General features: G+C 47.1%; 1 protein-coding gene across 1 annotated transcript in view; it reads right to left on the bottom strand.

The window, feature by feature from the left end:
• PIGU (phosphatidylinositol glycan anchor biosynthesis class U) overlaps nucleotides 1-27,491 on the bottom strand; it is a 120,674-nt gene that overhangs the window by 7,356 nt on the left and 85,827 nt on the right. The window contains exons 8-11 of the mRNA XM_024128344.3: nucleotides 23,978-24,132; nucleotides 21,988-22,131; nucleotides 19,123-19,247; nucleotides 12,683-12,825 (exon numbers count right to left, since the gene is read on the bottom strand). Coding sequence (XP_023984112.1) covers nucleotides 12,683-12,825; nucleotides 19,123-19,247; nucleotides 21,988-22,131; nucleotides 23,978-24,132 — 567 coding nt within the window. The remainder of the gene's footprint in view (nucleotides 1-12,682; nucleotides 12,826-19,122; nucleotides 19,248-21,987; nucleotides 22,132-23,977; nucleotides 24,133-27,491) is intronic.

Here is a 27,491-nt window from a genome sequence, read left to right as displayed (position 1 = left end):
ATAAAGACGCAGACCTACTAGAGAATGGATTTGAGGACATGGGGAGGGGGAAGGGTAAGCTGGGACAAAGTGAGAGAGTGGCATGGACATATATACACTACCAAATGTAAAACCAATGGCTAGTGGGAAGCAGCCACATAGCACAGGGAGATCAGCTTGGTGCTTTGTGACCACCTAGAGGAGTGGGATAGGGAGGGAGACGCAAGAGGGAAGAGATATGGGGATATATGTATATGTATAGCTGATTCACTTTGTTATAAAGCAGAAACTAACACACCATTGTAAAGCAATTAATTATACTCCAATAAATATGTTAAAAAAAAAAAGAATCCATCTGCCAATGCAGGGGACACAGGTTTGAGCCCTGGTCCAGGAAGATCCCACATGCCGCGGAGCAAATAAACCCATGTGCCACAACTACTGAGCCTGTGCTCTAGAGCCCACAATCCACAACTACTGAGCCTGAGTGCCACAACTACTGGAGCCCACGTGCCTAGAGTCTGTGCTCTGTAACAAGAGAAGCCACCACAATGAGAAGCCCGCGCACTGCAACGAAGAGTAGCCCCCGCTCACTGCAACTAGAGAAAGCCTGCACACAGCAACAAAGACCCAACGCAGCCAAAAATAAATAAATAAATTTATAAAAAAAAAAAAAAAAGAGAGAACAGATCTGCTATCAGAACAGTAGATCACTGGAGTTAAGAGCAGTGACTGCCATATGGGAAGTACTACCAAAAAAATGCTTACTATATCTCCCAAGCTCCTTTGCAATTAGTGAGTAAGTTTTGGCCAGTGGAGTCTAAGCAGAAATGTCACGTGGCAGCCTCTGGGAAACTTCCTTATGAGATAGCATGTGTGAAGTGTTAGCTGCTCTCCAACCAAATCACTTCAGTTGTAAATGTTACCATTTAGACCACTGGAGCCATGCTTTACAAAATGATGAGAAATAAGGAGCTTGAGTTCCTGATACTATGGAACATGATACCAACTTTGGACCACCTACTCAGATATTTATTTGAGGGAGACTTAACATTCTGTTTTGTTTACACCACTGCCTCCTCCTCCATCCTCCACTCTGATTCTTTCAGTCAACCAGACTTAAGTTTGGTTAGGTTTGGTTGACTGAAAGAATAATACATGTAGTTGAATGGTGCCTAGGGAAAACTACATATTTGAATAAGATTCAAATCAAACAGGCAGATTTTAAAATTATTTAATAAATGTTTTTCTAACAAAAAAAGAAAGAGACATGTACCACAATGCTCATTGCAGCACTATTTACAATAGCCAGGACATGGAAGCAACCTAAGTGACCATCGACAGATGAATGGAAAAAGAAGATGTGCCACATATATACAATGGAATAGTACTCAGCCATAAAAAGAAACAAAACTGAGTTATTTGTAGTGAGGTGGATGGACCTACAGTCTGTCATACAGAGTGAAGTAAGTCAGAAAGAGAAAAAAAATACCATATGCTAACACACATACATGGAATCTAAAAAAAAAGGACAGGAATAAAGATGCAGACATAGAGAATGGACTTGAGGACACGGGGAGGGGGAAGGGTAAGCTGGGACAAAGTGAGAGAGTAGCACTGACATATATACACTACCAAATGTAAAATAGATAGCTAGTGGGAAGCAGCTGCATAGCACACGGAGATCAGCTCAGTGCTTTGTGACCACCTAGAGGGGTAGGATAGGGAGGGTAGGGGGGAGGCTCAAGAGGGAGGGATTATGGGGATATATGTATACATATAGCTGATTCACTTTGTTATACAGCACAAAACTGACACACCATTGTAAAGCAATTATACTCCAATAAAGATGTTTTAAAAAAAAAAGGGGGCTTCCCTGGTGGCGCATTGGTTGAGAGTCCACCTGCCAATGCAGGGGACACAGGTTCGTGTCCCGGTCCGGGAGGATCCCACATGCCGCGGAGCGGCTGGGCCCGTGAGCCATGGCCGCTGAGCCTGGGCGTCTGGAGCCTGTGCTCCGCAACGAGAGAGGCCGTAGCAGTGAGAGGCCCACGTACCGCAAAAAAAAAAAAAAAAAAGATACACACTCCCCTATGTTCACAGCAGCACTGTTCACAATAGCCAAGACATGGAAACCTAAATGTCCATTGACAGATGAATGGATAAAGAAGATGTGGTATATACATATATATATATGTATACACACACACACACACACTCACACACACACGATGGAATACTACTTAGCCATAAAAAAGAACGAAATAATACCCATTTGTAAGTCAGAAAGAGAAAGGCAAATACCATATATCACTTATATGTGGAATCTAAAATATGACACAAATGAACTTATCTACAAAACAGAAACAGACTCACAGACATAGAAAACAGACTTGTAGTTGCCAAGGGAGGGGAGGTGGGGGAGGGATGGATTGGGAGCTTGGGACTAGCAGAAGCAAACTATTATATATAGAGTGAATGAACAAGGTCCTACTGTATAGCACAGGGAACTATATTCAATATCCTGTGATAAACCATATTGGAAAAGAATATAAAAAAAGAATGTAGGGACTTCCCTGGTGTTCCAGTGGTTAAGACTGTGTTTCCATGGCAGGGGGCATGGGTTTGATCCCTGGTCAGGGAACTAAGATCCCATATGCTGCACAGCGGGCAAAAAAAAAAATGTATATATATATATATATATATATATATATATATATATATATAAAACTGAATCACTTTGCTATAGAGCAGAAATTAAAAGAACATTGTAAATCAACTATACTTCAATAAAAAAATGAAAAAAAATTGTGTTTTTCACTGTATACAAATTTCACGTAAGAAAAATGTAAGTAAGTATGGAGCTCTGGTTAATGATATACATGCTGAAATATCTGACAGGAAATGTACTGATGTGTATACTTCACTTTGAAGTACATTACAAAAATAAGATGGATTGAGAAATGGATAATTTGTGATTATCCAAGTATAGTAAAATGTGAATGGTAGAGTCCAAGTCGTAGGTATACAGGTGTTCAAGGTTAAATCTTTCAACTTTGCTGTGTGTGTGAAACTTTTCATAATAAAGTATCAGGGGAGGGTGGCATGGAAGGAAAGAGCCCTGCGTGCTGGCTTGGTCTGTCTGGAACCGAAAGTCACTAGTCCTGAGTGGGTGCCCTGCCCCTGTCTCCAGGGAGAAGGCATCTTGGGGACACACTGGCCTTGAGGCTTCACTCTCTCTGAGGGAAGACCCTAGCTGTCACAGGCTGGCTGAGACAACCTCTTTTGACCTAGAGGCTTTCCACTTGGGTTGAGGAGAAAGGACTTCCCAGAGGCCCTGGGATTCAGCCAACACAGCATCTGTAGACTCAGCACTACTTTGCCCAGTCTGGGCAGGGAAAGTTGGGAAAGAAGCAGTGGAAATAGCATGGGCAAGTTAGTGGCTGTGTGACCCTGTGTAAGTCACTTCCCCTTCCCTAAGCAGCATTTTCCTCCTCTGTAAAATGAGTGATAAACTCTAGTTTATTACTTACAGTGGTGGCTCCCCTAGTCCTTGCTCTGTCACTCTGTGCTTTCAAAGACCTGAAGAGCAGCCCATTCTTTATTTTTTTAAACTTTTAATGGTTTTAATTTGAAAACAAAAGTGAAAAATGTTTTTATGGTATCAAAAAATCTAGTTGTGGGGAGTTCCCTGGTGGCCTAATGGTTAGAATTTGGCGCTTTTACTGCCAAGGCCCGGGTTCAATCCCTGGTCAGGGAACCGAGATCCTACAAGCCAAGCGGTGAGGCCAAAAAAAAGAAAACAAAAAAACAAAACAACACAAAACAAACCTAGTTGTGGAATTTTCAGTTTATTATATGAAAGTGAGAATTACATGATTTAGGGACTAAATGCTTTCTAGGGTAGTTAGTAGTTATAACTCTAATGGTCGGTCTCTGAGAGAAAAGAGAAAAACACCTAGCTCTGATAAATGCTGTCCATTATTATATTTTCTTATTATTAATAAAAATGCTGATAATACTCAGGCATTAATGTAAGCACTTTACATGTGTTAAAACAGTTAATCCTTGCAATAAACCTTCATAGTAGGTACATTATAATTATCCCATCTTATAGATGAAGAAACAAAGGTTCTTCAAGTAATTTGCCCAAAATCGTACAACCAGCAAGTGTCAGAGGCAGGCTTTGAACCCAGACCATCTGGCATCAGACACCACACGCTTACCCACACTGCTGGACAGCCTCCCTACTCTAGGGATACTTTCGGAGCAGCCCATTCTTTAAAGCTGCCCTCACCGAAAGTGGCTGAGCCCCTTGGCCTCTCTATCGCCATCAGCCACCAGGTTCCACCAATTCCCCTCCTCAGAATTCCAGCTCAGCCCCCTTTTCTCCCTCCCAGTACCCCCTCTTGCTCAAAGGCCTCCCTCATCCTCCTGGCCCCTGAGGGATCGTCCACACACACACACACACACACACACACACACACACACACACACACAGCAGCCTCCAGTGCTCCCCTCTCCCTGCGCCACACCTGCGTGTCCCCGTAGCCCTGAACGCAGCCTGGTCCTGCAAACGCTGTGTGGCCACACCTTGGTGCCTCTGCCTGTGCCCTGCCCCCGGGCTGGGATGACCCTTCCTGCCAAGGGCTCCTTCTCATCCCTGGAGAGGCAACATCGCCATCTCCCACACCCAGAGTCTTTCCCGACTCCACACTCAGTTATGCGACCCCTGGAGTGAAGTCACTTCCCACTGGTCTCCCCACCAAAGGGGGTGGCATCTGTTCCAGCGCTGTGGCCCCAGACCCAGCATGGGGCTGGCGTCTTGGGAGCAGTTTGCTGATCCCCTCCCAGGGCTCAGTCAGACCACATTCCTCTCACTGGCAGCCATGAGGGCTCCAGGCGCCCCTCTGGGCCATGACGAAGATGAAGATTTATTTATTTTTTGACCACACTGCGCGGCTTGCAGGATCTTAGTTCCCCGACTAGGGATCGAGCCCAGACCCTGGCAGTGAAAGCGCCGTGCCCTAACCACTGGACTGCCAGGGAATTCCCAGTAGATGAAGATTTAATGGGGCAGCTGATAAAAGGGTGGCCAGGGACAGAGAGGGGTAGATCAGAAGTGGAATGAAATGGTCAGAACACGCTCCACTACAGGGTGGGAGTGAGGAGAGATGGAGAAACCAACATCTGAGGATCTGCCCTGGGCCGGGTCCCTTAACAAAAAGCACACCACTGAATCTTCACAACACCCTGGGGTAGGGCTCATAAGCCCCACTTTGAGATGAGCAAACTCAGAGGTTAGGGTCTTGCCCAGGGTCACCCAGGAGTAAGTGACCACGTTTAGGCTGCAGTGCCCATCCTGCCTGTGTGAGGCCCGGAGCCTAGCCCTTCCCTGGACCCCCACGCCCTTCTCAGGGGTCTGTACCCACACTGCCGAGCCCTGCTACGGCCCCATGCTCATGCTTCGTATCCACTCTCTGTCACTTAGCCAAGGAGAGAGTTTCTTGAGAAAAGGCGAAACAAGTGTCTGAGACAACAGAGCTAGCAAGGCTGTTAATGCAGTGTGTCTAGAAACCACAGGGCTCAGGATCGCAGCCACGGCCAACACTGGTCCCTGGGGTGCAGGGCCCTGGAGAAGCAGGTGCTGTCACCCCAGGCATGTCCCGGTTCCCCCGGTCTCTTGTTTGTGTTGGAGATGCTGACACTTGACAGTCAGCCCACGACTGGGAGAACTCACGTGGTTGTCACCACTGGCAATCAGAGTGCTGCATCCTCTGCCCTTGCTGCCTCGGATCTAGGAAACTGGGAGCAAGTGGGGCTGACGGCCGACTTGAGGAGCTGGACGGGGCTTTGGTGTGACCTGCCAACTCAGGCCTGAATGGACATGTGTGGGAGGAGATGGTGGAGAAACAGACCTCCACTCTCTAGCTCTAAAGATGCAAAATAATAGGGAAATCACTAGATCTCAGCCTCAGGGTCTGGAAGGTCACAAAGTAAGATCACAGCTGGCTATGAAGGCAATTATCATCTAGGTGGCAATGTTCAATTCATACAATTTTCCCCACTCACTTCCATATTCCCCACTCACAACCACCCTTCTAGGCTGAGGAAACAGAGGCTACCAGCCCCTCTCACCAGGTTTAAACAGCCTCCTCCCTGTGCTCCAGATTCCAGCTCAAACCCCTGACCTCTCCCCCTCCTGGCAGAGGGAAGTTTTCAGAGCATGAATCTTTATTGTTTTTTGGCAGCACTGTGCAGCAGGTGGGATCTCCGACCAGGGACGGAACCCGTGCCCCCTGCATTGGGAGTGCAGAGTCTTAACTACTGGACCACCAGGGAAGTCCCAGAGCATGAATCTGATTTCAGGTGTCTTCACTTAAAACTGAAAGCTCAGCCTGGTCCTCAGCACAATGAGGCCCATGCGGCCCTGTGGCTCTGACCACTGTTGTCCTGAAATGGCCTCATTCCCTATCAGGTGGCATGTGCCCACCCTTCAGAGCTGCCTTCCACAACAGCTCACTCACGGGCTCTCTCACTCCCAGGTCTTACCACCTAGAACCTGGTTTGACTCTACACGTCCCTCAGGACTCCACTTAGAGGCTGCCTGCCCCCCCAACCCCGAAGCTTCCGTAACCACCAGCCCTGAGCTCCCCGGGCCGAGTTTACCCCATTTATAGTACTATCATGCTGCCCTGGCCCTGCCTGTTTCCTTTTCTTTCTCTCCCACAGATGGTGAGCTCCTTGGAAGCAGGACTGTGTCTCATTCACCCCTAGCAAAGGGCCTAAAAACCCGAGTGAACTTTTTGGCCAACCCAGTATTTGCAAATCCATAAATTAGGTCCAAGGAGTTATGTGACTCGCCTGAAATCCAGTGAGCTGGGCAGGGATGGGGCTGAGAGTCACTGTGGAGTTCGGGCCACTGAAGCCCAGGCCTTCCTGCTGCCTTGACCCCCTGTGTTTAGCTCGGGCTTTTCACGTCACTCTTGCTGTGGGGGTAGGAGAGGGAGTGGGGAAGGGCCTGGGAGAGACAAGCTTGGGATGCTGAGTGCTGAGCTAAAAGTCTGAGGACGGGAGGGACAAAGGAATGAACTAAGACCTCGACAAAATGCTACCAGCTAAGAAAAGCAAAGCAAACATGCACATCCAGCTGGATGAGGACGAGGGTTCCAGCCTCATAGCACCTCATGTTAGGAGGAACAAATCTTCCAGCTAGGGCCATACACAACCCACAGGAATGAACCTGAAATTAGCCCCTGTTTGTCCACAAACGCGGGCTCCACGCCACTGAATCACTAGCGATCTGCCCAACACGTCCCCACACATTTCCTCACTGGTCCCTTCCCGAGCGTGACACACCAGGCTAGTGGAGACGTAATTCCAGGAGACAGGACTGCGGTTTCACTTGTGCTGGAGTGAACAAGCAAGTCCTGAGCGGGGCTCAACGTGCCAGAGGGTTGGTGCCCAGACCTCAGGGCAGAACAGCCAAAGCAGGGCCAGCCCAGTATCTACGGGTCTGCACCACAAGGACGGGGTCGGGAGTGAGGTGGCAGCAGCTTGTGCAGCGATCCAGGCCCTGCTGGGAAGGGCAGAGGGGAGCCACCAGGGAGTCTGTTTTGGATGCAGACATGAGCAGGAGTGGGGCTCTTGGGGCCTGGATGAGAGGGGAAGGGGGTTCTGGCTCTGACCCCCCCCAGGAATCCAGCAGGAGGACCTGCCACAGGCCCAGCTCTGACCAATGCAGAGACTGGAACTGGGAGGCCAGGGTGTGTGTGCAATTTTGTATGAGATCATTGGTTAGAAACTGTGGCTTCTGGTCATTCCTTTCTTCTGGGTGTTGGGGATACAGTTGTGAACAAGACAGGCCTGGGGGCTGCCCCAGTGGAACCCACAGTCTACCGAGAGGGCACAAGAAACAGGGTATCAATAAACACACCGCTCCTCAGCTTCGTGACTTCCCAGCCTCAGCTGCTTCATTCACATCTGACATGATAATAGCAGTGCCTCCCTCAGAGGGCTGTTATGAGGATTAAGTCAATTCTTCATCACAGTAAGAAAAGGAAAACAGCTTGAAGGGCTGTCCGTAGGGGAGTAGCTACATCAGGTGTGGTGAGTCCACACATGCAGGATGGAAACAGGAAGGAGCTTCCTCTCATGTTCGAACAAGGAGAGATCATGGAGACGTTTCATTAAAAGGAAAAAAAGTCATACTTTCATCATGCTGCCAACAATAAAACACACACACAGATAAAACTCCTCCTCCATGAGCAGACGAGGTCATGTCAACACACAAGGAAAGGTCCAGAAGGCTGGACAAGCACATGATCCAAAAGATTAAAGGGATCACAGGGGCCTGGTCCCTAGTAAGAGTTCTTTAAACATGAGCCACTATTAATTATAAGTTTAGGGAAAGATTTCCTTATGTTACCTGCTTTTAACTTGGATTAGGGTAAGTGGAACATTTTACCTTATTCTTAATAAAGCTAAATTTTAAACATTCCTTTTTGTTTACATCTAATCCTACATGACCATTATCTTTCTGCTGGTCTCTGACCTGCAGAAGAAAAGGGTTAAAAAAAAAAAAAAAGATGAGGATTGTTCTCCTTCCCTCGGTTTCCAGGTCTGAATGTTTCCTTAGGAATTTGCTCTGGGTATTTGATGAGCACGTTGCTCAAGCTACTTCCCATGTCAACATGTGTCAACATACAAATCCTCTTACCCCCCTGAGAGGTGGGGTTATCACCTGCAACCCTGAGAGGTTCAATCACTTGCTGAAGGTCACACAGTGACGGAGTTGGGGGGGGACCGCAGTCAACCAATCCATCTAATCCCTCCTTCTCCTTCTCTCTCTCACATGTACATGTGCACATGTACGTGTGAGACACACACACCCTATGCATCTATGGATGGTTTACTGTTGTCATTTCCTGGTTACTGACTCTCAGGCACAATTATAATTAGCAAATGATCTGTGCCACAAGCTGAAAAATATTTAATGGCCCCAGAGGAAGGATGGGGCCTAAGTCACTGGTTTACCTGCCACTGTCATTAACAATTACTGATGATTTTTTCTATTATGAAGCATGGAACTGACCGACTCAAACAGAGCAGGACTTAAAATCTCCAGGCCGAGATGTTCTCTACATTCAGCTGCGGACTCAGCAATGATGGGCCTGACTCTGGACGCCTGCTAAAAATCTGTACTCATCTGATTCCCAAGACAGCTCTGATCTGTCTTGTCCAGGGAGGGGAGAATAAGGACCAGGTGACTAAAAGGCACCGCTGCAGTTGGAAGAGCTGAGAAGAGCAGGCTGTGGGCCTGAGGACACACTCTGAATGCCATACATCTCACCAGAAGCAGTGACTGTAGGTTAGACGGAAGCTGAGCTGGATTGGGCTGTGGATGACATGCAGGGGCTTCACTGGCCAGAGACCAGGTTCTGGCAGAAGTGAGAGAAAGTTTGGGGACAGAGCTGCCATCCCTTGACATTAGCCAGTAGGGGTGACCTGGCCCCCATCCTGCCCACCTCCTAGACCCTCTCCCCCTTCCCCTCTCTGAGTCTGGAAGGCCCAGCCCCTATTCCTCACCCCTATGGCTTTCTCTGACCACTCAACAGGGAAGGTGATCTTGTTGCCTCTGGATTCCTCCAGCGGTTACACCCTCCACATTAATCACATGATGTTCTCCCTGGCTCTCTTTGGTTCATTCAATCATTCCACAAATATTTGCTAAACAACTGCTCTGTGCCAAGCACTGATCAGGTGGTTGGGGACCCTGCAGTGGGTAGGAGAGGCGGATCTCTGCCTTCATGAAGCTCACAGGCTAGTGGGAGAGGCAGAGAGAGAAGCAGGTAAATAATGTGGAGTTGCAAATTGGGTAAGTGCTGTGAAGGAAACAAATAGGAGGCAAAGAAAGAGACCGTGGGGTGGGGAAACCCCAAAGAAGGTCTCTCTGTGGAGGTGACATTTAACTAAAATTCTAAATGTCTATTTGCACTCTGTGGCTCCCAACAGGCCAGAGGGCTGGGATAGTATATCCCTCATGATGAGGGGTGCTCTTCTAGCTCAGTTAATGCTCCAGGATGAGGATATGACTCGAGTGACTGCCTTGGTGAGTAAGTGCCCCTCTCTGATATACCCCTTTAGTGATCTGGCAGCAGCAGCAACAAAGCCCAAAGCCAGCAGTCCCAGAAAGCATTTGACCCAACAGAACTGTCTCTGGCTCAGAGCACAAAGCAGGACCCGAGCAGGCCGATGACACAGGTGTGCTGGATGTCTGAACAAACTGCCAGCTTATAGGCACCTGGCCCGCTGCTGGGAGGTCTGAAGGCTGGTATGACCTGTCTGAAGGGCAACTTGGCAAAATCTGCCAAAACATACAATGCTTATGCCCTCTGACCCAGCAAATCCCACCACTTGGAATCTATCTGAGAAAATACTGGCATGTGTATACAAGAGTATGTGGAGGGATATGCAGGGCTCTTCCATTTATAATAGTGAAATCACCAGAAGCAACCTCAATGTCTCTCGGTAGTGGCCTACCCAGTCATAAAAATCACAGGACATCCTACCACAGGAGGGATATCACAGAGCTGTTAAAAAAAAATGATCTCAAGGTGAGATCATTAAGTGAAAAACAGCAAGTCAAAGAACAGTACTTAGAGTGGGATGTCTTTGTGTTCACTTATGGACTCAGCTGTCTGTAAACGCACAGAGGAAGTCTGCAAAGACGCAGACCAAACTGATTCTAACGATCACATCTGCCCTAGGGTGGAAAGGGATGGCACCCAGGCGAATCTTTACTTTTCATTCCATATGCTTCTATTTTGTTTGACTTCTTTTCCCTGGCAATAATGAATTCATGTGTTATTTGTATGATCAAAAATACATTTTAAAGAGATTTTTGAAAAATATAAAGGACAATGCCAAGAGATCAACCTGGTTTTTCTCTATAGCTCAGCCACTAAAACCCTCCACCTACTTGGCCTTGGTCCCCACCCCCATCCCCCTTTTTCCAACAGTTCAGTTTCTCCTGCCTTTTTTGTTTCTCCTGCCTTTGATGGCACCTGACAACTTGCAAACGTCTCCCATGCCAATTTCAGAAAGCCTTTTCTCATAAAGGCAGCCCTAGGGAAAAAAGCTGTTATCTGGCAAGTTCCATGGATACTTCATAATCACTGCAACTTGTATTTCCTGACCCACACTCAACACTCATGATCTGACAGCAAGCTGTGGACTATTTCAGTGGAGCTCGCCAAGCTCCCCAGAGGCCCAGGGCAGGCCCAATGCCCTCACATGCCAGCCATCACTTTCAAAGGAAAAGTAAGGGGATTTCAGCAAGACAGAAGAGCCAGAACAACCTTTTGGATTTATTCGAGGTACTAAGTTGCATCCTGCAGATTTCTGTTTGCGTGGACACAGGTAGGAGGGGCTGAGCATCCGCCATCAGTAACCTGTGTGTGTGACAGCAGAACAGACCCCCTGGCCTGGTCCTATCCAGGCTACAGGGCCCTCCTCCATCTCTCTTTCTGCTGTACACAAACCAAGATAAATAGCTAGACTGGACATTAGTTGTCCAGAAATGTCCATGCAGGAAATACCAGACCCATCAGTCATTGCAAGAGCCCTAACTCCCTTCTTCTTTCCCAGCAGCTAACCTTGGAGGCAAGAATCTCCCTAGGGATTATTCACTGGCATCACTGGTCTTTCAGGCGAGCCTTGCTTCCCATCCCATCCATTATGCACAGGAAATGCCAGGCTGTGCCAATGACAATTGAAATGGTAAACGGTACAAGTGATTCTCATAAGACCTTGACTCGACAATTAAGACAGAGCTGACATGAGGGAACGCAGCACAGTGGATGAGGGGACTTCTGAGAAGTTTGCTAAACCACCTGCAACAGAATCTCTGGAGAGCTTGTTAAAAATACAAATTCCAGTCATCGTGTCTGGGAGCAGGATCAGGGAATCTGCTTTTTTTTTTTTTGTTAACAATCAAAGCCATGTAATTATGACAGTCGTAACATAAGCACAGGATTTAAAACATATTAACAGAGAATCTGCATTTTTTTAACAAGCTACCCCCAGTGATTCTGATGCTGAGAACAACTGTTCTATGGCAGCAAGGGAGAGGCTCTCCCTGGACCAGAGGAAGGTCGGAGCTCCTTGCTGGTACTTCTCATTCTGGGACCCGCTCAGCCTCCTCTCCTGCTACTCCCAGCTGCACAGTTTCTGCTCCAGACGTGCCCAGCAGCTGGACCAAACTATTCCCATCTCTCTGCCTCTGCCCTGAAGTCTGGAAAGTCTCCCCTCCCCTTTGCCTGTCCTCCCCCAGCCCTCGCACGCTGCAGTCACTCCAGGGGCCGCACAGCCCAGGCGATTACAGAAAGAGGGCGGCCTCAGGAACTGAGCCTTCTTCTGAACTTGGATATTGCCTCCTCCAATGACCTTGGGCAATCGACAACCTCTGTGAGCCTTGGCTCCCATTTGTAAAATACGGATAACACTGTCTCACAGGCTTGCTGTGAGAATTCAATGCAACAAATGTTAGCCAAATTCAGCTTCCCCTGCTGCTTTTACTGCCCTACCTTCTCTATGGGACCTCATTCTCGTCCAAAACCCTATTTGGCAGAACCCAGGGCCCAGGTCGAATGTCTGAGGCTACAAAATGAATCCCTGTCCCTGCGCTGCCCTTGACTCTTACCTGCCCAACGTTGAAGGTCAGTGTGATGGCATAAAAGAAATTGGAGTTGGCACTTCCTGCATAAATCCAGAGGTGCCACAGGACAGGGAAGAGCAGGGAGCAGACGATGATGATGCAGGCGAGGACAAATATGTTTCGCAGGACTGCAAAGACAGATGACGGTCAGTTAGCCCAGGGCTGACTCTCGCTGGGGCTCTTTCCTTGCAGTGACGGCCCTGCAGGACAGAGTGGCCCACGAAAAGCTTGGTGTAGCTCAAAGGCAAAACCCCCTGCCATCCCCTCCCCAACACACACAAACTCAGAGGCACCAGGGCGCCAAGACGCAGACCTCAGACCCTTGGCAATGGTTCCTCACACCCAAAGCTGGCGAGAGGTCCTAGATTTGGACTCTACCTCCCACTGTGGGCTCGGCTGGCTACAGTCGGCAATGCTGTGAATGCCTCTGGGCACTGCAAGGAGGCACTTCAGCAAGACACTGCCCTCTAACCCCCAATCCTGGGGTGTCCAAGAGTAACTCCTCTCCTGTCCCCAAGCAGGGTGCTATCTGACCAGTGAATCGTGGATGGAAATGGCAGCATGAACCTCTCAGTATCTCTATGGTGCCACAGTCCTGGGTCTTAGGAATATATTTTCCATTCTCCTCAATTCATGTCTTAAGTCTCCTGCCTTGCTCTTCAAATGTCCCTCACTCTTCCTTAGATGATTTAAAAGTCTCTTTTTGACACCCTCCCTCTCTAACCTCACCCCCTACCCCCGGAAGGAATGCGGAATCCCTCCCACCAGGGAGAAAGCTCCCCCTAAAGCTCCAGGGAGGACCTGCTACACAGGGTGGTCCGCGGGCAGGCAGGCTGAGTTCCGCTGGGGGGAAGGCAGCCTGATAGTGGGGCACAGCCTCGGCCTCAGAGAGACTTTGGTGAAAATTCCTGCTCTGCCACCAAGTTTCTCAGAGTCTCAGCTTCCCCATCTCTAAAACAGGGCTAAAATGCCTACTTCATGGGAGTGTTCCATGAATTAAACAAGTTGTGTGGAAAAGCTGGCACAGATGTATTACTGTGTGTTTTCCATTGCTATGGTAACAAATTACCACAAACTTACTGGCTTAAACAATATAATTTATTATCTTACATTTTGGGAGGTCAGAAGTCCACAGGCTCTGGTGGCTCTAGGGGAGAATCCATTCGCTTGCTGCCTGCATTCTTGGCTCATGACCCCTTCCATCTTCAACCAGCAATGTCGGATTAAGTCCTTCTCACACTGTATCACTGTGGCCTCCTCTTTTGCCTCCCTCTTCCATTTTTTTTTTGGACTTTAGTTTTTAAAGCAGTTTTAGGTTCACAGCAAAACTGAGCAGAAGGTAAAGATTTCCCATCTACCCCCTGCCTCTACCTCTTCCACTCTTAAAGGCCCTTGTGATTACACTGGGCCCACCTGGATAACCCAGGATAATCTCCCCATCTGAAGGCCCTTTTGTCATGTAAGGTGATATAGTCACAGGTTCTGGGGATTATGAGATGGACATCTTTGTGGGGGGCAAGGAGGGGACATTATTCTGCCTATCACACTGTACTTTTTTTTTTTCCTTTTAATTCACTAGGGGATATCTGACAATAGGATTATATAATATTATTGTTTCTTTCTTTACGCTTTATTATATTTTTAAATAAAATAATAAATAGTATTTAAAATAAATTAATTTAAATAATATCTTTTTAAAAAAATTACCACTTAAAAAAAAAACCTTAGGTCTGGTTCCCGGCAGGCACTTAGTAAATAGAAGTTCCCTTCCCCTCTCTGATCCTGACCTTCAGGAAATCCCTTCTCCCAAGTCAGAGTTTTGGGATATTTAAGAGATGGGGAAACCCCCAAACCTTAAGGCCTCTTGTCTCAGTTGTACAATGACTTGGTTGAAATGCTATACTTGGGGTTCATGCATTGGAAAGGGGACTGGATTACAGATAAGGTTCTCAATTCTGGTTGTAAAATGAACTAACCTGGGGAGCCTCACCCAGACTAAGTAAATCAGAGTCTATAGGGGTGGGGCCCAGGTGTCCATATTGGTTTTTTAATTTTTTAAATTTATTTTTGGTTGCCTTGGGTCTTTGTTGCTGAGCGCGGGCTTTCTCCAGTTGCGGCGAGCAGGGGGTCCTCTTCGTTGCGGTGCACGAGCTTCTCACTGCAGCGGCTTCTTCTCTTGTTGCGGAGCACAGGCTCTAGGCTCGTGTGCTTTAGTAGTTATGGAACGCGGGTTCAGTAGTTGTGGTGCATGGGTTTAGTTGCTCTGCAGCATGTGGGATCTTCCCGGACCAGGGATCGAACCCATGTCCCCTGCAATGGCAGGCAGATTCTTAACCACTGCACCACCAGGGAAGTACCCCATATTGGTTTCTAAAAGCTTCCCTGGTGATTCCAATATGCAGCCAAGGCTGTGAACCACTAAATTACAGCTGCAGACCTTTGCCAAATAAGAGGCCCATACTGGTCTGCAACAGAGACTTCACTGGTCAGTGTCACAGTGAGAATAAGGAGAAGGTAGTTTAGAGTTCTTGTTAAAGCTGAATGTTTTCAACTTAAGCTTCATTCTTTCTTAAGAAATGATAGGTGTCTTGTTGCCTGTTGCTGTTGTTAAAAAGTATTTTCCTTTATGAAATGGGGATGAATGGCTAGTAGTTGACTATTTTCATGTCTTCAGAAAAATAAAAAGTTGGCAACTCTGTCACCAGAATTTTTTGAAATGTTAGTGGTCCGTGAAATCCTACAATTTGGAAACATGGCTTGGAGGGCTTGTAAGGTCCTCTTTTCTGATCTGAAATTTCCACAATTCTGGGTTTTCAAAGCTGAGAGGTGAAAGCCCTGACTCAAGCCTTTCTGAGGCCTGTTGGAAGCCTTGTCCTTGCTCCCAGAAACAGAAGTCTGGGAAAAGGGATGTGTGCACTGAGAATTATTATTATTGTTATTATTATTAGTGTTACAACCTCAAGAAAGAACATATCTATTTACCATTCCTCCACTCCAACATCACTATTTACATTTCTCAGTGGTTCCTTCTGATCCCCTGGAAATAATTTTGCTGAAAAGAATATACACTATTCCTAATATAAAACTCCTGTGGCCTGACAGTGCAGGTAGGTCTTTGTTCCATGCCTCTAGCCACTCTGGATTTCAGATCGGGTGACAAGAAGGTGACCAAGTGCAGAGACTGAGAGAGGTTCACATGCAGCTCCTGGGTGCAATCACAAAAAGCTGCGAAGATACATTCCCATGTGCATGGAGGAACTGTCACCAGCATCCAGTTGGCTTCTGGACTGTGGTGACCTTTGCAGGACTGGGGAGCTGCTACTCACTCTTGCTGGATGACAGGCCCGCAGATTACAGGTATATGCCAGGGCAGATGGAGCCAGGGACCTGGGGCACAGGACGGCTTGTTCCAGGCACCAGGAGGTGTCAGAGATGTCAGAGATGACCAGGGCCTGATGAGACGCAAGGGTTCACCCTTCATCAGACGTGCTAGGCCAGACAGAATCAGATTCCCCACCAAGTTCACTGGGTGACTTCATCGGATCTGTCGCTCCACCACTGACAAACTGAAACTTCAGGCAAGTCACTTTCCCTCTCTGAGCCTCAGGCATTCAGAAATAAAATTCCACTGAAAGAATCCAGTGTCATTGAGGGGGCACAGAGGGGATTTAGGGACTTCAAAGGACGTGGTGATGTTTCTTTTCTTAAACCAGGTGCTGGGTACATGGGAATTTATTGTATTATTATTTTTTATAATTAATGAGTATTTTAAAATCAATATTCTTTTATTTTTATACAATAGTTTAATAAAAACAAAACACACACACACACACACACTCACAAAATCCATGCCTTTGGTAACTGGCTCTTTGAGCTGGACCACTGCAGGCTGGCACGGGTTCTGCCACCAGGCTGTTCCCTAACACCACAATTGTGTGTCTGTATGATTCATCCTGTCCCCAAGCACCGGACAGTCCTGGTATCTGGGACCTGCACTCAGGGAAGGGCCCCCGTGCCTCTTCTTCCCACTGAGCACGACAGGAAAATAAAATGGTGAATGTGCGAGCAGGCATGCTGGCACTGGTAATTCATGTTTAAACTGAATTCTTAACCACATTAAAAGTCTGAATATATTCAACCTAGGCGTAAAGACTTCACAAAATCTCCACTCATATGTCCACAGGACCAGGCTGAAGATGCTCCCGCATGAATGTAATGACTCACAGTTGTCATGTCCCAAACAGACACTCCAAGCCTGAGTATTCTCTGCTGCAGGAGCTGCACCTCCAGGGGTGGCAGCCAACACTCTGCAGGACTTTCAGACAAGCTGAACTTGCCCAGCCAGCCAGCAACAGCATCTACTAGCTCATCCAGGTTTCCAGAAACCCCATCCTTATTTTTTTGTGCCTCATCATCCCAGAGGGCATAAAACAGTTCATTTCAAGTTTTGAAAAATATGTTTATTTCAATGACTCTGAATGACTGGCTACTGAGCCTGAAGCTTTGATCATGAAACTCTGCAGCAGACCCCTCTGTGTAATTATTACTACTACTAATATATGTGGTGCTATTTACATTTATTTTTTCTCAAACTTAAAACACTCATGAAAGATATTCCCCCCATCTGACAGATGAAATAATGGGAGGCTCAGAAAGGTTAAATAACTTGTTAGTAATGGGAAAGCCAGGATTCAGACTCAAGGTGCTGGCTCCAGACTGTGTTCAGCAATATGGGATGAAAGGTCTTACCGGGGGGAGATGCCCTGTGTGGGAGAGACAGCTAAAAAGGACTGTTTTTGGGGAAAGAGAATCAACATCCCCAAGACCCACCCTGTCACAAACTGGGGTATGTTCACATGTCTTGTGCTCTTGTGACTTGCCAAGCTGACTCTGAGCCCACTGGACTGGGTGATTCTTGTCTGTGCAATGAGGTTCCACAGACAGAAGATGCTACTTCGTGCTTCCAGTCTGGTCATCTGGTCACTGCCCCACCAGGCATCACGTGGAGGAGCAGCCCGGCTTGTCCTGCCCACTTACCTGGTTACCTGTGCTCAGAGGCCAACTCCTACAGACAGGTTTCTTTCTAGCAGCTGGTCAGTTTCACTTCCTGGTTGACACCCAGCAGCCCCAAAACAACAACAAAGACTCACTTCTTCTGAAGCCTGCCCTCCCTGAGTTCATTCCTGATACTTTGCTGTGCAAGGAAAGTTCAACAGGTCCCTTCCTGTTTTAGAGAATCAAGTGGTGTTGGGTCACTGGCACTGCCTCTTTATTAGGGAGGTTTAAAAAACCCATCCACAGAGATTGGGATTGACATATACACACTACTATATATAAAACTGATAACTAATAAGGACCTACTGTATAGCACAGGGAACTATACTCAATACCCTGTAATGGCCTATATGGGAAAAGAATCTTAAAAAAAAGAGTGGATATATGTATACGTATAAATGATTCACTTTGCTGTACAACTGAAACTAATACAACATTGTAAATCAACTATACTCCAATAAAAATTATATTAAAAAAAAAACCCATCCACAAACATTTGTTGAGCTGTTCTGTGTGCTACGTTTAATCCTGGGTGCTGGGGACACAGAGGCAAGTGAGTCATGAGCCTACCCTCAGGGAGCCCACAAACACTGAAAAGAACCCACACAGAGGGCAAAGAGCCCAAGTCAGGGAAACACTAGGAAATACTAGAAAGCACAACCAGATCACTGCTAGGCCGTCTTCTGAGGAAGGGATGGTTAGAGCTTAAAGGGGTCTTCACAGCAGGTCGGAAGTCTAGTGTTGCCCGTCTGTCTTCTATGGACCTTTCAGTGCAGCACTGGGAAATGGTAAGCCAAGGCCTAGTGCCACACTGTCCAACATGATAGCCAATAGCCATGTGTGGCTTCGTAAATTTAATTTAAATTAAAAATTCCTTTTCTCAGTCACGCTAGTGGTTACTCTATTGGACTGTGCAGACATAGGGCATTTCTATCATCACAGAAAGCCCTACTGGACAGTGCTGGCTGGAGGATCACACATCTGGATTCCAATGCCATCCCCTCTATACTACTTACCAGTCATGTGACCTTGAACAAGTGGCTCTACCTTTCTGTACCTCAGTTTTCGCATCTGCAAATGGGGATACTTCCCTGAAAGTCTGGTGTGAAGATAAAATGAGCTAATGCATGTAACACCCTTAGAATCACAGTGACGAGGTACACAGCACTCAATAAATGCTAGTATTATTGTCACTAGTCCGTAGCATCTAGGAGGCAGATATTGTGCCTCATGTCACTGTCTCTCTCTTGGTGCTGCCAGCACAGCAGATGCCCAGCAAATGCCTATCAATTCCTTTTTCCCTGGCTGTTTTCATCCGGGGCTGGGTGACACAAATCTGCCACCAGGGGGTGAGAGGTGGGAGTACTCACATCTGTAGAGATGGTTCCACACAGGGAAGAAGGCCATGTAGAGGGCCACATCCCCCACTGTCGGGTAGGACTTGAAGATGGAGATGATGGCAATCTGGATGAACATGAAGAAGATAGGGTGCTCCCTGGGTAAGACAGGGCAGACAGACAGAGAGAGGAAGATCGGTCAGGGACCAGGCCCAGCCCAGAGACTCCTGACCCCATCCCTGAAACCCCAAAATACTCTCCAGCGGACTTCATGGAGGCATTGGCTCTGCTACCCACAAGACACGGGGCCGGGCCAAGCAGCAGAGCAGAAAACTGCAGGGACCCAGAGATGCCCAGAGGTGGTGAGAAGAGCCCAGCAAACGCTAGAGAAAGAGCCCACAGAGACATTTCAATCAAGCCCCACCCCCACCAGCTCTGGACCTTCCGCCAGGAGCCACCAAGGAAGAGAACACATGAAGTCAGCGCCCTTTATTACTGGGCTTAAATGACTGCTTGTCAGAGTTATCAGGCAGCCATCCATGCCAGAGGCCCCTCTAACACTGGACCCAGGGCAGGAGGTGCCTCCTTGCTGATGCTTTGTTTCTCTGACAGCAGGGTCAGTGGGGACTACAGATCTTTAGCTATGATGAGCTCCTTTCCAGAAAGAGAACTGAGAGCTGCATGCAGCTTTTCGCTCTTAAGGGCTGGAATTGGAGTTCTTGTTACCTTGAACTAGTAACACTGCCTACCATTTCCTGAACCCTCACTTGTGCAAAGTTCTGTGCTAGGCCCTTTTCTTGCATCATTACATGTGATCCTCACCGTACCTCAACTACCCCTCGAGATAGGCAATGCTGTCACCACATTTGCAGCTGAGGAAATCAGGTTCAGAGAAGATAAGAGAGTTCGTAAGTGATGGAGCTGTTTTGTCTCTAGAACCCCTAAGCACCACCAATGCTATTCTCCTGAGTTCCCAGCAGGATCAGAGCTCTGATCAGGGAGGGTGAGACAGAACTCAATCTCCTGTGCTCCTCCGAGAGCTGACCAAGTGCTGAAGGGAAGCCAACAGGAAGAAGCGAGGTGGGCACCCTGCTCAGCTACACCTAAACAACATGCACGGGGCCTACTTCCACACAGGACCTGGATATCCAGCTCATGAAAGTTTTCTTCAGGTTAATGGCATGGTATTCTCCTCTTGCAGGTCAAAGGTCAGGGTGACTCAATGGGTGTAAATCTGAGATGTGGAGACAAACGTGTACACACCCAAACACTATACAGCAAATGACTCAGAAACTCAGCTTGGCAAAGTCATGCAGTCCTGTAGCCTCTAGGAAGGGTCCAGCTACCTCAGTGAGCATCTTCCTAAAGCTAATCTAAGTCACTGGCTTTGGGCTTCTTAGGTAGCTGGTAACAGCTGCACCATTCCTATGAAAAGGCTAGTGATAATGTAGTGCCAAAAAACATGGAGACCAGAACCCCCTGCAACAGTGCCTGGGGAGAGGCCCCCTGGAGGGCCTGTTCTCACAAAGCTGGCACTGCAGGGGCCAGAGTAGAACTTCATATCCAGGCACAGGAGGGCAGCTGCAGAGGAGGTCAGGTATTTTCATATCTTCTGTCCCCACAACTCTGAGGCCCTGGCCAGGGTTGGGTGGAGGGGAGGGTGTCACAAGATGGTGGTGCTACTGTCTACCCAGGAGCTGTCTGTGGCCTTTCACGTGCCAACAACAGAAGCTGCTGGAGAGCTGGCTACACAGAGTGAGGAAAGGTGCTCCGGGCTCCCTGCTTCTCTCAGCCCAGTGGCTGGGCCTGACCAGAACAAGGGCAGGAAATGTGGACCATAGACAGCTGGAGAGCTTGGCTGAGTAAGGCTGCCAGAATTCTGGAGCCTGCCGGGCCAAGGAAGAATGGTTTTCTGTCAGATACCAGGCCAAGGCTATGTCATGGGAAGGAAACATCGACTCTGAGCTTTTATAGAATAGGAACCATGTGCATTGGTTCACTGGCCATGGAGAATGGCAGGAAGGTTAGAGCAGAGAACTCAAGCTCTTAAAATCTAAATCAAACTCTTCCAGCCTCCCTGGACCACACAGGCATATCTATGCCTATTGGTGCCTGTTTTCCCTTCTCTGAAGCTAGGATAATAGAGCCATTTCTAGGACCTACTATAAGTGATCTCTCTCAGGAGCCTGGCATGGTGCAGGGGACGGAGCATAGATTCTGGAGCCAAGCAAACCTGGGTCTGAATCCCAGCTCCATGCTTACTGGCTGCGTGACTCTGGGAAAATTTTTCCACCTCTCTGAACAGCAATTTCCTCAACTATAAAATGGAAGTGATAATAACATAATGCCTATCTCCAAGAATTGCTGGAAGGGTTAGGCATGAATATATGTCAAAAAGCCTAGAAAGGTGGGATGGACAACACACGTTAGCCCTCTTACACTGCAGAAGAGAGCTTTATAGGCAACCCTTTTGAGGGAAACTGATCAGATGATTAAACAGAGCTGCAGGTAGCCAGCCTCCCGACTAATACATCCTGAGTCCCTTTGAGCAAACTGTCACTGGGAGGCTGATGAACACCCCAAAAGATCCACTTTTTCCAAGGATACCTTCCGCACCCCAACACTGCTCTTGTCTAAAACAGTGACTGGGCTCAGCAGCAATGTGGGTTCAAGTACCCCAAAGTGAGGCCACGGGAAATACAGGGCTCCAAAGCACTGTCTCTGCACCCTGTACTCATGTGTGACTCTATTGCTGCGTACAGCCACTGAAGCGACTGAGGGCAGGGTTCCCTGGGCAAAAATGGCACAAACCTGATAGCAGATGTTCCCAGTTTGAAGGGCACCTGTAAAGCTACAAATGACTCTGTGGACAAAAAACCAGCAGGTCCAACCACTTACTTTAGCTTTATGGCTAAGGGGATGGTGTAGAAGAAGACGTTGATCTGAAACACACATACAAAGAAGAGGCTGAAGTGCTCAAACATCTCTGCAAAGAAGTACCAGAAGAGGCCAATGTTTGGAGTAAGATCTGGAACGGAAAGTCTGGAATAAAGATAAAAAAGGGAGAGAAAAAACACAGCGAAGTTATGAATGATCTGGTTTGACCTGGTTTTCTCCTGAAGGCTTTGGTCACTGCTGGGCAGTCAAGGATGACTTTGTCTCCGTAGAGATCAGGATGTAAGGGGCTTTCCAGGCAACCGGGATATAGGTAATTAACAGAAACAAGGGGCAGAGACACAGAGAATAATAACCCATAAAAAATATTGCCTGAACCAAACTCTGGCATGCATCAAAGAGCTGAGACAAGGCAGGGATTCGTGCTAGAAATCAAAAGACCAGCCCCTCTTTTACTGCCCAAGATATATGTGCTCAAAACCAGGAGATATCCAGCACTGTAGCAAAAGAGGAATGGGTTTGAAATAAACAATACCTATTTTGAGCATTCTAAAGACTTGTCTGGAAGACAAGGTCAAAGATCCTGTTCCTGCCCATTCTTGTTCCACATGCCCACAGCAGGAGCCAGAAAACTGAGTGCCTGACACTGCAGTGAGACGTCTAGGGGCCCGAGGAACCACTGCCAGGTTCTGGCTAGGATCCCAGACCTTGTTTGAGAAATAAGGGTTTAACTGGAAAACTTTCTGTCTGGTTATATCAGATAAAGATTGGCTGCAATTCTGGCCGTTCTAAAATTTTTACATTACATTAAAAAATATATATGGGGTTGAAACTGATGTCAACTCACAATTTTAAAAGTACAACAAGTGAAGCATGGAAACGGAGAGAGAGGCAATAGTTCATGGTCAGATTTCTCTGACGAAGGCCTCCACCCAGGGCAAGTCTTTGCTTCCTGCTGTAACTACATTTCCTTTTCTGTGAAATGAGGTAAAGAACACAATCTGTGGACCAGCAGAAAACTAGGAAAAGCTTTTCATCAGCGTTACAAACTCTCATCTGAGGCAGAACATGAAAAGCTGAAGGTTACTAAGTCATTGTTAGGGTCAGCCAGGATTTAACACAAATAAGCAGCCCAGAATCCCAAAGGGGAGCCTGCCACAGATCCCTTTCCCACCCTGGCAGGTTTAAGTGTCTATCACTCACTGAGCTGTGAGTTCCTTCAGGCTTGGGCAGTTATCTTCCTCAGCATACCACAGACAGAATATGTGGAAATGCCTGCAGAATTCATCCTGCAAACCCATTTTGATTTTCTCTAAAAGTCTGACATATTGAAGGTGGCTTTATTTTAAAACTGCTGGAGACCCTCCTGCAATAGAGGAGTACATCCATTCCTGTTTGGAACTGAATCAAAACCTCCCAGTCAGGGCTTCCCTGGTGGCGCAGTGGTTGAGAGTACGCCTGCCGATGCAGGGGACACGGGTTCGTGCCCGGGTCCGGGAAGATCCCACATGCCGCGGAGCGCGCCGGCCCGTGAGCCAAGGCCGCTGAGCCTGTGCGTCTGGAGCCTGTGCTCCGCAATGGGAGAGGCCACAACAGTGAGAGGCCCGCGTACCGCAAAAAAAAAAAAAAAGAAAAGAAAAAAAAAGAAAAAACTCCTAGTCAGAGGCTGGTAGCTGCTTTGGATATTCCCAGAGAGTGTTCTTTAATTGCACTAGATCAAGCCAGTGGTCCTCAAAGAGTGTTCCCTGGACTGGCAGCATCAGCATCACCTGAAAATTGATTAGAAATGCAAATTCTGGGGTCCCTACTCCAGACTTACTTAATCAGAACCTCTGGAGGTAGTGACCAGCAATCTGGGTGTTGAAGCCCTGCACACTAAAGTTTGAGGACCACTGCTCTAGATGCTGCCTGTGCTTGCTCTCCCTCTGATTCCAGATGGAGCTGTGAAAACTAAATTAGCTTCCAGAGGTTTTCTAATGAGGTCATTACTTACATGAAGCCATAGACTGCAGGGATGAAATCCCAGGAACTGAGAAGGAAGAAGGAGAGGCAAACAATTACCACCAGGCTTCCCAAGTACATCATAGCATACTCCCAAGAGAAGATCCAGAAGGCTTTGCTCTTCACTTTCACGGGTATGTATTGCCGCTGGGAGAGAAGGCAGAATGGTACATTTAAGGATCTCAAGGACAAACAGTAGTTATAAGACTAAACTTCAAGATCCCTCCTGGAAAACACAGGACACAGAATAGGTGAAAATCAAAGGATTGAAAATATATGCTAGGTAAGCACTAACCAAAAGAAAATTAGTTTGGTTATTGTTACCAGATAAAATAGACTTTAATGTAAAAAGTAATGCAGAGATAAAGATGTTCCATCATGATAAAACATTCATCAGAAAGATATTACAGCTCTAAACTTGCAGGTACCTAATAACATAGTCTCAAGGTATATAAAACAAACATGGACAGAGATACAAAGGAAAAATACACAAATCCATCATCAGTGGATAACTGGTACATCTAATAGACAAAAATCACTAATGAAGTAGAAATATGAATAGCACACTTAATGAATTTGTTCACAAAAGATCTTAAAAAACAAATACACTCAGGCTTCCCTGGTGGCTCAGTGGTTAAGAATCCGCCTGCCAATGCAGGGGACATGGGTTCGATCCCTGGTCCGGGAAGATCCCACATGCCACGGAGCGACTAAGCCCGTGCACCACAACTACTGAGCCTGAGCTCTAGAGCCTGTGAGCCATAACTACGGAGCCCGTGTGCCACAACTACTGAGCCTGTGCTCTAGAGCCCATGAGCTACAACTACTGAGCCCCTGTGCCACAGCTACTGAAGCCCACTCGCCTACTCGCCTAGAGTCCTGCTCTGCAACAAGAGAAGCCACCACAATGAGAAGGCCGCATACTGCAATGAAGAGTAGCCCCCACTCACTGCAACCAGAGAAAAGCCCGTGCACAGCAATGAAGACCCAACGCAGGCAAAAACAATAAATAAATAAAATAAAATAACAAAATAAATAAATTTATATAATATAAAAAGACAAATACACTTATAAAACAGTGTACCTGGAGGATTCACATTCACTTAAAACGTTTTGGGGGATTTATAAAAACTGACCACATACCTGAATCAGGCCATAAAGCAATATCAACAGACTTTAAGGAATCTGTATCATACAGACCCCATTCTCTGACCATAATGCAATTTCTCAAAATCATTAATAAAAAGATAACCTAAAAATACATTAGGAAAGTGTTAAACATTTTGCAAATAACTCAGGAGTCAAAGAAGGAATGATAATAGATAGCTTTGATGTTAGAAATTAATGGTTGGGACTTCCCTGGTGGCGCAGTGGTTGGGAGTCTGCCTGCCAATGCAGGGGACACGGGTTTGAGCCCTGGTCCAGGAAGATCCCACATGCCGTGGAACAACTAAGCCTGTGCGCCACAACTACTGAGCCTGCGCTCTAGAGCCTGTGAGCCACAACTGCTGAGTCCGTGTGCCGCAACTACTGAGGCCCGCGTGCCTGGAGCCCGTGCTCCGCAACAGGAGAGGCCACCGCAATGAGAAGCCTGCACACTGCAACAAAGAGTAGCCCCTGATCACAACAACCGAAGAAAACCTGTGCGCAGCAATGAAGACCCAAAGCAGGCAAAAATAAATAAATAAATAAATTTATTTTAAAAAACCAAAAAAGTTATTAAAAAAAAAAAAAGAAAAAGAAATTAATGGTTATAAGGGAATTCCCTGGCAGTCCAGTGGTTAGGACTCCGTGCTTCCACTGCTGGGGGCCTGGGTTCAATCACTGATCGGGGAACTGAGATCCACAAGCAACGCAGCACAGCCAAAAAAAAAGAAAGAAATTAATGGTTGTGAAAATACCTTATATTACTATTCAGGTAATACAGATAAAACAGTACTCTGAGGGAAACATACAACCACATTAACCATATTTGAATAGAAGGCCAAAAATAAATAAACATCCTTTTTAAGATATTAGAAAAAGAACAGAATACACTTCAAAAAAAAGGAAGGAAATAATAAAAGTAAGAGTAGAATCTGTGGAAACAGAAAACAAAGTTATAACACAGGTACACCTCATTTTACAGCACTTTGCTTTATTGCACTTCACAGATACTGCGTTTTTCACAAGCTGGAGGTTTGTGGCAACCCTATGGGCACCATTTTTCCAAAAGCATTTGATCACTTCATATCTCTGTGTCACATTTTGGTAATTCTTGCAATATTTCAAACTTTTTCATTATTATTGTTATGGTGACCTGTGATCAGTGATCTTTGATGTTACTATTGTAATTGCCTTGGTAAACCATGAACTGCATCCATACAAGACAGCGAACTTAATTGATAAATGTGTGTGCTCTGACTGCTCCACTGACCAACTGTTCCCCTGTCTCTCTCCCTCTCCTCAGACCTCCCTATTCCCTGAGACATAACAATATTGAAATCAGGCGAACTAATAACCCTACAATGGCCTCTAAGTGTTCAAATCAAAGGAAGTGTTGCACACTTCTCACTTTAAATCAAAAGCTAGAAATAGGCTAGCCTGAACCAAGATGGCAGAGTAGAAGGACGAGCTCTCACTCCCACTTGCCTTGCGAGAAAACCAGAATCACAACTAGCTGCTGGACAATCATTGACAGGAAGACACTGGAACTCACCAAAAAAGAGACCCCACATCCAAAGACAAAGGAGAAGCCACAGTGAAATGGTAAGAGGGGCACAATCACAGCAAAACCAAATCCCATAACTGCTGGGTGGGTGATTCACAGACTGGAGAACACTTATACCACAGAAGCCCACCCACTGGAGTGAAGGTTCTGAGCCCCGTGTCAGGCTTCCCCACCTGGGGGTCTGGCAACGGGAGAAGGAATTCCTAGAGAATCAGACTTTGAAGCCTAGTGGGATTTGATTGTAGGACTTCGACAGGACTGGGGGAAACAGAGACTCCACTCTTAGAGGGCACACACAAAGTAGTATGTGCATCGGGACCCAGGGGAAGGAGCAGGGACCCCAGGAGAGACTGAACCACACCTACCTGCTGGTGTTGGAGGGTCTCCTGCAGAGGTGGGGGGTGGTTGTGGCTCACCGTGGGGACAAGAACACTGGCAGCAGAAGTTCTGGGGAAGTACTCCTTGGCATGAGCCCTCCCAGAGTCTGCCATTGGCCCTACCAAAGAGCCCAGGTAGGCTCCAATGTTGGGTTACCTCAGGCCAAACAACAAACAGGGAGGGAACTCAGCCCCACCCATCAGCAGTCAAGCGGATTAAAGTTTTACTGAGCTCTGCCCACCAGAGCAACACCCGGCTCTACTCACCACCAGTCCCTCCCACCAGGAAACCTGCACAAGCCTCTTAGATAGCCTCATCCACCAGACGGCAGACAGCAGAAGCAAGAAGAACTACAGTCCTGCAGCCTGTGGAACAAAAACCACATTCACAGAAAGATAGACAAGATGAAAAGGCAGAG

Source organism: Physeter macrocephalus, chromosome 14 (genome assembly GCF_002837175.3).
Source record: "Physeter macrocephalus isolate SW-GA chromosome 14, ASM283717v5, whole genome shotgun sequence".
Classification (NCBI taxonomy): domain Eukaryota; kingdom Metazoa; phylum Chordata; class Mammalia; order Artiodactyla; family Physeteridae; genus Physeter; species Physeter macrocephalus.
The sequence above is the reverse complement of the archived record's forward strand: the minus strand, read 5'-3'. Positions and strand labels throughout refer to the sequence as shown.